A 15,153-nucleotide genomic window follows, 5' to 3' on the forward strand; every position below is an offset into this window, starting at 1 on the left:
GCTCCTGTGAGAACCAAGCGGGGGAAGGAGGGGGAGCTGGAGGTGTAAAAACGAGACTCTTTTGCTGAATTAATTACGCTGAATAGTTTTCATTGGATTTTAAATACCGTATATGCGCAATTAGTTATCACGGCTTTGCATTTTAGTGCGCGATTGTCTTCTTTGCTGGTTGTGCAATCCTGCTATTCCGAATAGGGCTTTTTAGAGTGTGTATGGGAGAATGGGGCACTGGCAACTGGGCAGGGGTGGCCCCTAAAAGCAGCGGCAGAGCAAGCCGATTGGGCGCCTGGGGCAGCACCCATGCCCTGCGCCCAGGGCCGGGCCAGGTGAGCCAGGGCCGGACACATTGTGGGGTCTCCGAGGAGTCTGCCTGCCTCCTCCCCCTCAGCCGCCCTACAGCTGAGGGGGAGGTGGCAGGTGGACCGTTTGGGGCAGAGCGGAGCCTGCGGGTGCCCAAGCCACTGCATTACTCCCAGGAGAGACGCATGGCTCAGGGGCACTGCAGGCCCCATAGCGAGTGCCGCCTGGCATTTTGTCACCCCCTCAGGGGTGACACCCGGGGCGTCCCGCACCCCCCTTCCTCCACCCTTGCCTAAAAGCTAGGGAATCACTTTTGGTGCCTTCAATACTGGAGGGGAGCGAGTGGGAGAGGCTGAGCAGCTTCTGCTTTTGAGCAGGAAAGCGGTTTTCCCTTCCTCTAAAGAGCATCCCCTACAAAGGGCCTCTCCTGCCTTATCTGGTGCAGAAAATAAAAGGGAGAAGAGGATCCCCACCCCGTGCTTAATCAGTATGTTTTTCGCTTTTTGGAGAACAGCAAATAACAGAGGAAGGTTTGATTTTGCAATATGCGGAGGCCGGCCTGGCATGCGGCAGAAACCACCAGTCGTTCCTTAATTCCTTCCCTCCAAACACTTCTGGGCTGCTCTTCAATTAAAACTACCCAGGGCTGTTTTGCCTTCAAAGGACCAGATGCGGGATGAGGGGAGCCAGCCCACAATACCTGGTATCTCAGGAGTTGCCATGCCCGCCTGGGCACCGAGGACAGTCGCTCACTCATTCACCCCACGCCACTCCTGCTGCCACGTCCGGAGGACTCCTGGATGGGCCCGTGGCCAGGAGAGCCAGCCCTGCTGCTGCTGCTGCCTGCATGCTGAGCCCTCGACTTGGACCCCGCAGCAGCCCCCTGAGCGCAGGAGGGATTTGCGCATTGGTGGGAGAAGTGTGGGGCTTGGAAGATTCTCCACTGTTTGGCTCCAGAGAGTTCACAGCAGCCACAGGTCTGGAAGTCAAACCAGCTGAGGTCCAGCTCTGAGGGCCTTCTGGCGGTTCCCTCACTGTGAGAAGTGAGGTTACAGGGAACCAGGCAGAGGGCCTTCTCGGTAGTGGCACCCGCCCTGTGGAATACCCTCCCACCAGATGTCAAAGAAATAAGCAACTACCTGACATTTATAATCCATCTGAAGGCAGCCCTGTTTAGGGACTGATGCTGTATTGTTTTTAATATTTGGTTGGAAGCTGCCCAGAGTGGCCGGGAAAACCCAACCAGATGAGAGGGGTAAAAATAATATATTATTATTATTATTATTATTATTATTATTATTATTATTATTAACCTGGAGAAGTACCGTACATCCACTGTTTCATTCAGAATTTTTTTTCTTGTTTTCCTCCTCTAAAAACTATGTGCGTGTTATGGTCAGGTGCGTGTTATCGAGTGAAAAATACGGTAGGTGTCTTAGAGGCAGCACAAGAGTCATCTTCCAATATTCCAATATCTCAAGGGATGCCACATGGAAGGTGGAGCAAGTGTGTTCTCTCCTGGTCCAGAAGGGAGGACCCAAATCAACAGATTCAAGTGACCAGAAAGGAGACCCAACACCGGGAGGAACTTGGGAGGTGGGGATGCTCCTTCCTTGGAGGTTTTTAAACAGAGGTTTGGTGCTGTCCTGGATGCTTGAGCTGAGTTTCCTGCAATGCAGGGGGCTGGACTGGATGCCCTTTGGGGGTCCCTTCCAACTCTACAATTCTATTATTCCATTCCGTGTGTGCTGGATGTGCTTTAAATGTATGGGGCAGATCCACTCTGAGATTTGGGTTGGGAGGGGGCAATTTAAGGACCCTGAACTTCACTGCGACCTGAGGAGCAGTTTATATATCGTGAGTTTCAGCCTGGAAATGCATACCAGCCTCAGCCCTGCCTCCAACCTGCAAAACACTGCAGGGCTGTTGTACCCAATTCACCACCATATGTACACCGATGTCATGAAGCAGACCTAAAAATATCCTCCTGGCCTGAGAGTCCCTGGGTGCAACACTCCCCCCCCCCAACTGATCAGGGTGTTTGATTTCAGGGGAAGAGAAGTGCAGGGATCCCTCAAGCCCACCCAAAGTTCACAAAATGTAGTCGGGGCTAAAACCATAACCACATATGTTTTTATTGGGCATTCCACAAACAGAGTGGCTTCGAAAGAGAGTTCTTTCTCCAGGGAATTTGACGCCCCCCAAAGTGAATCCGTCCGGAGTGTTTCGTCTACAGAGAAAGGAGTGGCGGCCGTCCTCCCAGTGGCTGAATGCCCCAAAGAACCTGGGAGGGGAGAGAGATGCCTCTGGACAGGGAGCTTCCATGAGACCAGAGGAGGCGGCTGGGACAAGCCAAAGCAGTCCAGCATCCTGCCTTCACAGTGGCCAACCGGATGCCCCATGGGAAACTCACAGGCAGGATTCGAGCCCCACCTAGGGAGGTGCTGCAGGCCAGTGTTGCCAGCATTGAGCTAGATGGAGAGCAGCGGCCGGGCTTCTTTTGCCCCCTGACTTTGCAGGGATCCCAGTCTGGCTTCCCAGCAGGGGCCTCCCCTCCCCCCGCTGCAACCCCCACCAGCCCCTGAGCTTCCCCTGCCCCCCAGGGGCTGAGGACCCTCGCTTAGCACAAGCAGCATGTGGCTCAACCCAGGCCCAGGACCCAAGTCTCCTTCTCTGGCAGGACTGAACCCTGAGGGGGTTACATTTCATATATTTCATGGCATTTATATAGCACCTTTTGCTCCAAGGAGCTCCAGACAGTGAGTGTGGTTCTCTTCACAACAGCCCTGCAAGGCAGTCTAGGCTGAGAGGCAGAGACTGGCCCCCAAGGGGAGCATCACATGGCCAAGAGGGGATTCAAACCCTGGACTCTCCCAGGTTCCTAGTCCAGCGCTCTAACCACTACGCCACCGCTGCCTCTCCCGAAGGGCAGGGACAGCTGCCCAAAGAACAGCCCCGCTCTGCAGCCACGGAGGGTTGCCCGCATGGCTGAATGATCACGGGATGCAGAGCACCTGGCGGAGCAGGACAGACAAGGGCCTCATCCTGCCCAGCTAGCCTGCACATGAGTGGATCTATGGAAGAGCTTCCTTCGTTGCAAGGGGTTGGGCCAGATGACCTTTGGGGGACCCCTTCCAATTCTCTGACTCATCCATTGGCCCCTTGCTTCAGGAGGGCATGTGTGTGGGCAGGTGGGAGGGTGCCCACTGAGTCCGAGGGAGGGTGGCACACCTGGGGAAAGGGATTCAGAGCCCGGCATCTCCCCCTCCCACCCCACTGCCCTCCCCCCAGACCCCATCCATCAGTCTGGTTGGCCAGCTCTCCCGAGCGCCCTTCTACGCCTTGGCGAGGTCCCGGCGGGCCTTCCTCCTGTACCCGCAGACAGCTGCCACCAGCAGCGTCCCCACGAGCAAGGCAGAGCCCACCACCAGGCAGGTGACCACCACCCCAGTCTGGGTGCGCGTCAAGCCCCAGATGCCCCCCTCGGCCGGCGCAACCCCTGGACTGAGCACCCTGGGGGCTGCCGTGGAAAACTCCTGCTCTGCCTCTGCGCTGCCACCTTCGTGGTCCAGGGGCGGCTGGGCACGCGTGGGCATCACGGTCTCTGGGCTCGTGTCCTGGTCAGGGACCTCCGCCTGGCTGGAGGTGGCCATGGTCGGCCCCTCGGTGGCCTCTGGGCTCTGTGCCAGACCAAAGTGCTCCTCCTCCAGTTCGGCAATGGGCTGCCCCTGCAAGGGGGGAGGCCAGGCGCAGACAGGGCGGCTGCCCCCCAGGCGGGCACCGTTCTCCCTCAGCCAGCGCCCGAGGGCCAGCAGAGAATCGTCGCAGCGCCAGGGGTTGTCGTGCATCTTGACCTCCCTCAGGCGGGGCAGCTGCTCAAAGATGCCCGCTGGGAGGCTCTCCAGGGAGTTGTTCTGCAGCTGGAGGTTCACCAGGTGCGGCGTGCTGTGGAAGAGGCGCTCTGGCAGGGAGGCGAGCCGATTGTTCTGCAGGGAGATGTTCTGCAGCTTGCCCAGATCCTGGAACGTCTCCCCGTTGAGGGTGCGGAGCTGGTTGGTGTGCAGGGAGACCTCCAGCAGCTCCCCCAGCCCCTCAAAGGCCAGCGGGGAGACGGAGCGCAGCCGGTTCCTGCTCAGCACCAGCAGCTGCAGCTCTGTCAGGTTGGCAAAGACCCTGGCGGGCAGCTGGGCCAGCTGGTTGTCGTAGAGCCACAGCTCCTTCAGCCGCGGCATGGGGCCAAAAGTGGCCGGCAGGAGCTCCCGGAGCGCGTTGCCGAAGAGTGAGAGACGGGAGAGCTCAGGAAGCTCCAGAAGCAGCCCCCGCGGGAGGGTGTCCAGGCGGTTGTTGGACAGGTGGAGCTTCTGCAGCCGGCGGTTGGCCGAGAGGAGCCCGTCGGGCAAGCGCCGGATGCGGTTCTGGTGCAAGCCCAGCTCCTGCAGATCCGGGAGGGCGGCGAAGGCGCGAGGGGCTACCTCGGCCAGCTGGTTTTCATAGAGACGCAGCACCTGCAGGCGGCCCAGGTGAGCGAAGAGGGCGGGCGGGAGGCGGGAGAGGCGGTTCTTGGCCAGGTTGAGCTTGAGGAGGGAGGGCAGGTGGTCGAAGGCCCCCGGAGGGACGGACGCCAGGCTGTTGCCGTGCAGCTGCAGTTCCTTGAGGGTGCCCAGGCGGCTGAAGTGCGCCGGGTGCAGGCGCAGGAGCTGGTTCCCTGAGAGCAGGAGCGACTCCAGTTTGTCAAGGCTGCGGAAGACGCCGGCGGGCAGCTCCTGGAGGCGGTTGCTGGAGAGGCTCAGGTAGCGGAGGGAGAGCAGGCCCCGGAAGGTGTCTGGGTCCAGGCGCGCCAGGCTGTTCTTCTCCATCCGCAGAGCGATGAGCAGAGAGGCGTTGCCAAAGGCCCCCGCCCCCAGTTCCGTCAGCTGGGTGCCGATCACCTGCAGGCTCATGGCATTGGCGGGCAGGGGGCTGGGCATGGCCAAGATGTGGGGGCCCGAGCACTCCACCTGCGCTGTCCGGGAGCAGGCGCACTCCTCGGGGCACTGAGCCCACGCCAGGGCCAGCACTAGGCAGCCTGCCAGCAGCAGAAGAGGGGCGCGGCCTCTCGGATCCATGGGGCCTGCGGGCAAAAGACAGGTCAGGCGTTAAGAACAGAAGGACACAAGGCAGGCGTGCCCTAACGTTTTTCAAAGAGGGCCAGAATTGATGAAGTGAACATGCGTGAGAGCCAACCTTTTTTTCTGATATTATTTATTACAATATTATTTGAGCAGTCAAAATACAACATTCCTTGTTTTCCTAGAGTGGACATGCAAGGGGATGTTGGTCCAGCCAGTAGAAACTTCCTGTTCCTCCTGACTGGAGCACCCTTCCTTTTGCATGTGATAGAAGGTGGGCGTGACCTCACCTGTCCAGGTAACAAAAGGACGAGTCACGAAGCACCCCTCTCTCCTTTTGACTCCCATCTTCGTTTGACCAGCTTCTAGCTAGGACTGCTCTGCTTTCAGATAGCAGAAGCACTGGGATTATTCCCCCAAATGGGGTAGATTCACATGTACATATTTGTAACTAAGTCTGCCTTCAGGAATCCAACTGTGAACTGATGTGAGTAAACTTCTTTTATTGACTTTGAATAAGATTGTGGCCTCTTTGTTCTTTTAAGAGGGATTCAAGGGAACTTACCAGGAACGTACAATTCAATCTGAGACAGACTGAATTGTATAATAGTGAGAGGCTTACACAAGCCTGCAACCGGCTATCTGCTCTGCATGTAAAAAGGGGAATGTAAACTCTGCTAAGTAAAGGAACTTTCTAGCGCAAGTTAGGAAGGATATTAATAAACAATATATCCTCTCCTGCCACCCTGAACATTCCCACAAATGATCCACCAGGAAGTCCGGCGGAGCTCAGCACTTCCAAGATGAGAAAATTACGAGGCTGCCTCCCTTGGTGAGGCCCGAATGTGCTCCTCATTAGCGCCTGAGGCCAAAATGTTCCCCAGAATGTCTGGCACGCTTGAGGGCTCGGAGCGGAATAATATTCGCTGGTGAGGCTCCTGGCTGGAAACTCTGAGCAAGGCTGGTGGTCAGAGAAGGCTTTGTGGCTGCAGTAATTGCGCACAGCCAAGGCATGCTCTGGAGGCGGCACTGAGCGCTGAGTCTTGGCAAGCGCATGGGCTGCTGCTCTGCCTTCAGGGCCCAGGAGCTCATCTTCGCTGGCCAGGACCAGCGCATGATGCCAGGGAGACCCCATCGCAGGAGCACCAGCAGTAGCCAGCCAGCCCCAGGCCTGCAGGAGAGAGCTGGGAAGGGCAGGGTAAATATGGTGTACGGTTCTGGTTGCCTCGCCTCAAAAAGGATATCGCAAACACGGGGAAGGTTCAGAAAAGAGCAGCCAAAATGATCAAGGGGGTGAAGCCCCTGTGAAAAAAGATTGCAGCACCTGGGACTTTTAAAAAGGAAAAGGTGGAAAGAAGAGTTTTTCTCAGTGCTGGAATTCATGGGCAGCCAAGGAAGTTGAATGTTGGAAGATTTCAGGACAGGTAAAAGGAAGGCTCCCTCACACAGCGCCTAGTTAAACTCTGGAACTCTCTGCTGCAGGACGCAGTGGTGCCTGCAAACCTAGATGGCTTTTAAAAAGGATTAGAGAAATTCATGGAGGAGGAGGAGGAGGAGGCTGCCAAGGGCTCCCAGGCAGGACGGCTGTGCTCTATCTCCACGGTCAGAAGCAGCGATGCTTCTGAATCCCAGTTGCTGGAAACCTCAGGAGGGGAGAGGGTTGCTCTTGTGTTCGAATCCCACTTGCAGGCTATCCACTGAGGCATCCTACTCTGCAGTTCTGTGAAGGGCTCTCATGGGGGGGGGCGTCAGCAGCACTTTTCTCCTTGCAACAGACCATTTCAAGGCAGCCAGGCCAGAGCCAACAATTTCATGTGGCCACCTGCCAGCTTGGAAAGAAAAGTGTGCAGGATCCTCTTGGGCTGGCAGACAGCCTGGCGGGTGCAGCTGGTGCCACAGGAGGCTTTGCAGTGGGTGGGGCTGCTGCCTGCTGGTGTGGCCCCCACCCCACTGGCAGGCGCCTGTGGCCCCAGCTTTTTCTCTCCGCCATGGGGCAGCTCAGCTTACCAGGCGGGCAGCTGCAGTTTCCCCAAAGGGGCTGGAGCGCCAGGGACCCCCCTCCCTTCCTCTTCTGGACCGACAGTGTGTGGCAATGTTTCTCCAACTTGAGTCCCCACCTGTTGCTGAACTACAACCCCCATCATTCCTGACCACTAGCTAGGGATGATGGGAATTGTAGTCCAACATTTGGAGACCCAAATGGAGGGGTGTCTTGACCTGGAAGTGCCTTTTCTGGGCTGTTGTGCCCCCCCTCTGCACCTTGAAGTGCTTTCCAAGTGGTTAGAGAGGCATATGAATGGGAGATCCACCTGGCCCAACATCCTGTTCCCCCAGTGATCACCCATTCCTGCATGGCAAGGGGTTGGACTAGATGGCCCTTGGGGTCCCTTCCAACTCTCCCTTTCTAGGATTCTCTGCCCCAAAGTGGAGCTCACAAGCAGGATCCGAGCCCAAGAGCTCCCAGCAGCTGCTATTCAGAAGCAGGAGCCTGGCCCTTGTGGCTGGCAGCCAAGGTTAGCCTTCTCCTCCTCCCTGAGTCACAGCTGGAAGGGTTCTCCAGGGTCATCTAGCCCAGCCCCCTGCAATGCAACCCCTGGAACTTGCCTCATCCTCTTTTAAAACCACCTTGGTTGGGGGCCATCCCTGCTTCCTGTGGGAGGGAGTTCCACAGTTTAACTCTGTGCTTCCTTCAATCTATCCTGAATCTTGCAGCTTCCAGGGGTGCCCAGCAGTTCCTCACGTTATGAGGGTCGGAGAAAAACTTCTCTCTACCCGCGTCCTCCTTGCCAGGCAACGTTTTACAAACTTCCACGGTGAAAGTTCAGTTGGTGGAGCTTGGGGCTCTTAATCTCAGGGTCGTGGGTTCGAGATTCCTGCATCGCAGGGGGTTGGACTAGATGACCTGGGGCCCTTCGAGCTCTACGATTCCAGGATTCTGTTCCCTCCTCTTTCGCTCACCTTTCCTGCAAACTAAACACCTCCAACCGCTGCCCCTTTCTTCCTGGGGGAGTTGCTCCATCCCCACCGCCCTCGTTTCTGAACCTTCTCCAACTCCACGGCATCCTGCCCGGGTGGGATCCTGCACATCGCCCACGCCGCCTCTGAGCTCCCCAGAGCGAGAAGAAGGGGACGGAAATGGGGGGCACTTGCTGCTGCCGACTTCTGCTCCGCGGCTCCTCGGCCAGAGCAAACAGTGGCTTCAGGAGGAAGGAATCTCTGCAGAGTCAGCCCCCCGCCCCCCCCCCCGCCCCACCACAGGCTCCCTTTCCCTGGCACATCTGGAAACGGTTTTCCCTGCAGAGGAGCCTTGTTTACAGAGAAAGGGCTTGCAAAGCGAGCCGAGCCCTCCCCGGGGAGGAAAACTTCAAAAGGCAGCGGCTCTCCCTCGGGAAGGGGGCCTCGGAGCACCCCAGACATGGGAGAAGCAGCGCTGCAGACAGGAATTCCCCAGCTTGTCGAGCCCGAGGGCGCTCCGAGTATTCAGACACGCGCCTGCAGCCGCCTAGAGCTCCCTGGATATTCCCGGTCCTTTCGCTTCTCTTTGCGCTCCTTCCATTTGCCAGGTGCAGAGTGGAATCGCAGAGCGGGTAGGGGTCCCCAGGGGTCATCCAGTCCAACCCCCTGCGATGCAGGAGTCCAGCCGGTTCCATCTCGGGACAGTCCCCTTCCCCGCGGTGGCCGAGGAGGCAGCAGCTCCCCTTACGGAGGGGAGGCGACCCTTACCTGCTGCAGGAGGAGGGCGGAGTCCGGCGCTGGTTCCTCAGGCGGCTGCAGAGGCTGAGCAGGATGCGCTCCCGGTCCCGGGCTGGGGCTGCTTCTCCTGCTCTCTGGCGCTCTCCTCCCTGTATTTAAACTCCCCAAACCAATGAATCAGCAAAGGGGGAAGCGTCACAGGTTCCTGAATTCGCCTTTCTGGAACAGAAAGAGAAGGACGGAGGGAGGGAGGGAGGGAGGAGAGTGGGCGTTTGGGGGCTGGCTGGCTGGCTGGGTGGGAGCGACTGAGGAGGGGGCTGCCGCCTCCCTGAGCCCCACACCCCGCCTGCTGGGCTCCGGGACGCCGTCCTTGATCTCCCCCCGCCCCCGAGGGCCGCCTTCGCTTAAGAGCAAAGAGGGATGAAGTCGAGGGACCAGCTCAAACCCAGCTCTGGGAGAGAGAAAGAGGAGGCGGCGGCGAGGGGCCTGATCCTAGCAGACCTTCCCCACCCAACTGAAATGGGCAGCGCAGCCCTGACCACAGGCCACCCTCAAAGACAGAAGGACGGACAAAGAGGCTGCTGCTGGATCAGGCCCAGCACCCACCCCAGTCCAGCATCCTGTTCTCCCAGAGGCCAAGCAGAGGCCTCAATGGGAAACCCGCAAGCAGGACTCAGGCAGAAGAACCTCTCCTCTCCCGCGGTCTCAGGAGCTTCGCTGCCTCCAGCTGTGGAGACAAGCGCAGCCATTGGGACTGGGGGCCACAGAGAGCCTTTAACCGTCCATGAATTTGCCCAATCCTCTTTTCAAGCCATCTAGGTTAGTGGCCTCTGGTGGGAGGGAGTTCCAGAGGTGAACTAAGTGCTGCATGGAAAAGTCCTTTCTCCTCCTCCTCCTCCTCCTTCTAGTTTATATACCGCTCTATACCTGCAGGTCTCAGAATAAAATCAGAATATAAAACCACAAAATACATAATCAAAATAAAAACAACAACAACAACCCAATAACACTCCCCCCACCCCCCTTCTCAATCTTCCAGCTTTCTGCTTCATTGGATGTGCATGAGTTTGAGTGTTGCTTGCTCTTCTGAGGGTGACTTTGTACCCATAGCCACACCCAGGACTTGTGTGGCTGTTGTTGTCGTTGTATTATTATTATTATTATTATTATTATTATTATTATTATTAACAACAACAACAACAACAACAACAACAATTCACATAGTTGCCCCCTTTAGCGTCCAAGGAATGGTGGTCCTCTGGGAAGGGGCTGGAAGTGTGTGTGAGCAGAAGTTTGGAAGTAGGTGAACAGGTGAAAGGTGAAAGGTGAAGATCAGGGGTCAGCAACCTTTTTCAGCAGGGGGCTGGTCCACCGTCCCTCAGACCATGTGGGGGGCCGGACTATATTTTGAAAAAACACACAAATGAATTCCTATGCTCCACAAATAACCCAGAGATGCATTTTAAATAAAAGGGCATATTCTACTCATTTAAAAATGCACTGATTCCCGGACCGACCGTGGGCCGGATTGAGGAGGCGATTGGGCCAGATCCAGCCCCCGGGCCTTAGGTTGCCTCTTGCCTCATGAAAGAGCCGAAGGAGTAGCAGCCCTAAGCAAGATCTGTCCTGTTCTGGTCTTGCTGTCCCATTGCAGGAGGCTGGACTTCCTGCATTGCAAGGGGTTCATTGGACTAGATGGAAATTCTATGATTCTGTGAGAAGGATATTGTGAAGCTGGAAAAGGTGTAGAAAGGGTTAGAATGAAAGAGAATATATTTAAAAAAAAAAACAAAAAACCCTTCCGCTCCCCAAAGGCCTGTTGGAACAAGAAACTATTATGGTGTCGGCAGAAGGACAGCAAGCCCTTCCATCAGATGTCAAGGAAAGAAACAGCTCTCTGACTTTTAGAAGACATCTGAAGGCAGCCCTGTTTAGGGAAGTTTTGAATGTTTAATGTTTTATCGTGTTTGTAATATACTGTTGGGAGCCGCCCAGAGTGGCTGGGAAAACCCAGCCAGATGGGTGGGATATCACTAATAATAAAAAACTTATTATTATTATTATTCATTTCATCCAAGGAACCCTGGAATTGGAGAGGTGTGTGCAAATCATGCCTGTCATGGAGGGGGAAAAGTCTTCCACTCTCCTAACAGCAGAAACCTCAGACATCCAAGGAAGCTGAATGCTTTTGGAAGATTCAGAACATAGAAAAGAAAGTCCTTCTTCATGCAGAACAGTTAAACAGTGGAACTCCCTCCCACAAGAGGCAGCAGTGGCCACCAACCTGGGCAGCTGTAAATGAGGGATTTGACAAATTCATGGAGGAGGAGGAGAGGGCTGCGCATGACTGCTGGCCACCCACCCGGGTGATGCTCTGCTTCCACAGCCTGAAACAGTGACGCTTCTGAATCCCAGTTGCTGGGAAGAGTATTTATCTTGTGTTCGAATCCTGCTTGTGGGATTCCCACAGGCACCTGGGCAGCCACTGTGAGAACAGGATGCTGGGCTCCAGAGCTGCTCTCATGCTCTGATGTTCCTACAATGTGGGAAGGAAGTTCCAGACATTCTGAGGGCAATGGCAAATCTCCTGGGGATGCAGATTAAAGGGGCCCTCTAGTTAAGTCAAGTAACGATAAAAAGAAATTTTTAGCTTGGTGAAAATGGCAGCTCTGGAGCTAATGGTTGAAGACTGATTGTGTACAGTCTGCCTCAGGGGTGGGTGAATGGATCAGACCTTTAACTCCCTCCCCCCGTGGGGGGTAAACAACATCCCTGTGTGGTAGGTTCGGAGGAGAGACTGGCACCCAAAGTCACCCAGTGAGTGGGGGGTTCATCCCCTGGTCTCCCCCTGGTCCTAGTCCAACACTCAAACCCGTTGCTGGTTTGGTGCCAGGCTCCCTGCCTGGAGAAGTGTGGGTGCACAGCAAACTCGGGGCGTGACCTTGCACAACACCACGGCTGGTCCTGGGTTAGGGAGTAGGGGAATGGGAGGGGCAGAGGGAGAGGAGATTGAGAAGAGGAGAGCAGGAGGAGGAGGAGGAGAGGAAAGAGAGAGGGGCAGACCCTGCCCCCCCCACAGGTCCTGTGCAATGCAGCAGCTCCCACAGAGAGGGAAGAGCAAAGGACCCCAGTGTGTGGGCTGATCCGTCTTGCAGATGATGGGACCATTCCTCTGCAAGGACAGTAACCTTCTATTGAGTTTCTCTGGGTGGGGGGCAGTGCCCTCCTGCGGAGGAGGAGGCTGCCTGAAAGCAAGCTGCAGAGCGCCTAGAAGAAGCCAAGCAGAGCTCGCTGGATCAGGCCAATGGCCCACCTAGTCCAGCCTCCTGGTCTCATCCTGTGAGGAACCTGCAAGCAGGATTCCAACACAAGAGCAACTTTCCCCTCTGGTGGCTTCCAGCAACTGGTGTTCAGAAGCATCCCTGCCTCCGGCTGAAGGAAGAGCACAGCCACCCTGACTGGTAGCCACCCACAGCCCTCTTCTTCTCCTCCATTATCTTGTCCAGTCTGTGGGATGTATTATGACTAGAGCAGCCAAGTGCAACCTTTTCCTGTTGCCTAGAGTGGACACTTAGGGGAATGTGGCTCCAGACAGGGGGGACGTCTTGTGCGTGACCTCCCCCTGTGTGTGACCAGGTAGGTGGGCGTGACCCTAGCTGACCAGGTAAAAGGGCTGGCCACCCAACCATCTCTCTCTTGGACCCTTACGCTCCTCCTCTCTTGCTCTTGGACTCTCCTGGCTCTTAGTCAGTGCATGGCTCAGCCTTCACATAGGATGGAGCCCACATGCAGAAAGCCTGAGATGTAGCTCACACTTCATTGCTCTGTAACCACAAGATAAAACCTGCCTTCAGATTACTGCTGTGCACTGAATGAGAGTAAAACTTTATTATTACTTTTCAAGAAGACTGTGTTGTGTTGTGTTGTGTTGTGGTTATTTTAAGAGGGAAATAAAAGGAGAAACTTACCAGGAACAATCCAGACTGGACAAGCCAGACTGGGTGGCTTAATTAAAGGAATGTAACGAATCATCAACTTGCTTCCGATAAGTTGCAAAGGGAATGTGCTCTGCTGTTTACTCACTAGCACTGAGTGAGGAGGGATCATATCAAAACAATATATCCTCTCCTACCTTCCTTAACACAACCCTCTTTGAAAGTCATCTCAGTTGGTGATCATCTCCGCCTCCTGTGGCAGGGAGTTCCACAGTTCGTCTATGTTCTGAGCTCCCCGTTTTGCTAAGGGCTTGCTGTGCACTTCTCACAGCAGCCAGTTGAACTTTTGCTCCCAAAACTCATGGTGGCATTTCTTTCTACCGCCCTGTGAGAGGAAGCAGAGCAAACCTTCCCCCTCCTCCTCTCTAGGGCCCAGCCGGTCCCCTTGCCCAGCCCTTGCTCCTTCAGCTGAAGGGCCCAGTCTTCCCATCCGCATCTCTCTCTGCCTCCATTGCCGCAGCTGAATAAATAGTCGGGACATTTTTGCACTTGGGTTTTGCTTACAAGAGCAAATGTAGTATAAACCAGAGTGCGGATCCAGGTGGCCTCATTCTCCCCCTTCATCTTCCAGCGGAGTGATGCGAGAGAGTTAAAATGCAACCCTGTAGAGTTGGAAAAGACCCAAAGGGTCATCTGGTCCCCCCCCCTCCATGGGCTGGAGGGGAGAGCAGCAGGGGTTGGGGGACAAGTTGAAGGAATCAGCCCTGTTGGAACAAGCTGGAAGTGGGAGGATGGTGGCAAGGCTGTCCAAATCTGGATGTGAGAGAGACCCCATCCCTCTCCTCTTCTCCCCCTGAACTCTGACAGCCAGCCCCACCCTGCTTCCAGAGCAACCCCCCCACCCAAAAGACTGGCTTGCTCTCGCCAGCAAAGGGGGTGTCCCTGGACCAGACGAGGGGCTCGTCTCCCAACGCGGGCTCCGCAGCCAAGAGTCCCTGTGAACAAGCGAGCTCCCTGTGGCTGCCAATTTCTGGTCCTGGAGAGCAGAGAGTCCTGGCTGACCCTCAGGGTGGATGTGCTCCTCTCTCTTCTTGGCAGCCGGGAAGAAAGGAGACAAGACTCCCAGAGACTCCCAGCTCCAGTTCAGAGCCAGTCTCTTTCTTGGGGTCACATTCCTCAAACTTCTCAACACACACACACAGCAGACTTCCCTTCCCTTTCAAAAACAGCCCCCAGTGGCTTATTCATCGCCGAGAGTGGAAACAAAAATAGAAAGCAGGCATGAGCTTCGCTGGAGCTGTTTTGGCCTCATTAAACCCTGGAAGAGGCTGGCGCAACATGCGCTGACGTGGCAACGGGAGGTGATGGGGCAGCCAAGAGGCTGGAGAGGAGGATGAGCCAGAGGCAGGAAGGAGGCCGGCCTGTCTGGGGGGGAGCAAGACACTCTTTGCACCACTTTGTGTCTTCCGGCTCCAGCGCAAGGCCTGGCAACCGCAGCCCAACAGAAGCAACATCGCCCCATTCCAGAATCCAGAGAAGTGGAGAGGAGCCACCAGTTGCATGCTGAAGGAGAGGGAACTGGGGAATGACTAAGAGGAGGAGGGAAGGTCAGCCAGAGAAGCTCAGCGGGGGCACCTTGGCATTCAGAGGCAAGCAGGGGGCAAGGGGGGGTGCTCCTCTGTGTCCTGGGAAGCAGCACACTGGCCCTCATCCAGCAGGACCCCTCTGCCCCAAAGCACCTTTTCTGCTCATGGAAGGTCACTCTAAATGAGTCTGGCGAGATTTGGGCTCTCCTTGCTGACTCCCGTGAGTGGACTCAGGAAGGGCTGCTTTCCACTCACAGCCCAAAGCCAACACCAGCCGTCCAACCCCCCACAGGCTCTCCGGTCTGAATAATAATAATTAAGAACAACAACAACAACAACAACAATTTATTTATTTATATCCCACCCATCCAGCTGGGTTTCCCCAGCCACTCTGGGCTGCTCCCAGCAGAATATTAAAAATAGAATCAAACATTAAAAACTTCCCCAAACAGGGCTGCCTTCAAATGTCTTCTAAAAGTCAGGTAGTTGTTTATTTCCTTGACATCTGATGGGAGGGCGTTCCACAGGGCA

General features: G+C 55.8%; 1 protein-coding gene across 1 annotated transcript; it reads right to left on the reverse strand.

The window, feature by feature from the left end:
* Positions 1-3,596: 3,596 nt before the first annotated feature.
* Positions 3,597-9,533, reverse strand: LRRC15 (leucine rich repeat containing 15). The gene is made up of 2 exons (XM_053390895.1): positions 9,132-9,533; positions 3,597-5,410 (listed from the first exon to the last, which is right to left on the reverse strand). Exon 2 carries the CDS (start codon positions 5,403-5,405, stop codon positions 3,636-3,638), a length of 1,770 nt encoding a protein of 589 aa, XP_053246870.1. The 5' UTR covers positions 5,406-5,410; positions 9,132-9,533; the 3' UTR covers positions 3,597-3,635.
* Positions 9,534-15,153: the final 5,620 nt, after the last annotated feature.

Source organism: Podarcis raffonei, chromosome 5 (assembly GCF_027172205.1).
Source record: "Podarcis raffonei isolate rPodRaf1 chromosome 5, rPodRaf1.pri, whole genome shotgun sequence".
NCBI lineage: Eukaryota > Metazoa > Chordata > Lepidosauria > Squamata > Lacertidae > Podarcis > Podarcis raffonei.

Bases quoted from the DNA above. Each gene is read 5' to 3' on its own strand.
- LRRC15 (XM_053390895.1), bottom strand. From the start codon at position 5,405: ATGGATCCGAGAGGCCGCGCCCCTCTTCTGCTGCTGGCAGGCTGCCTA.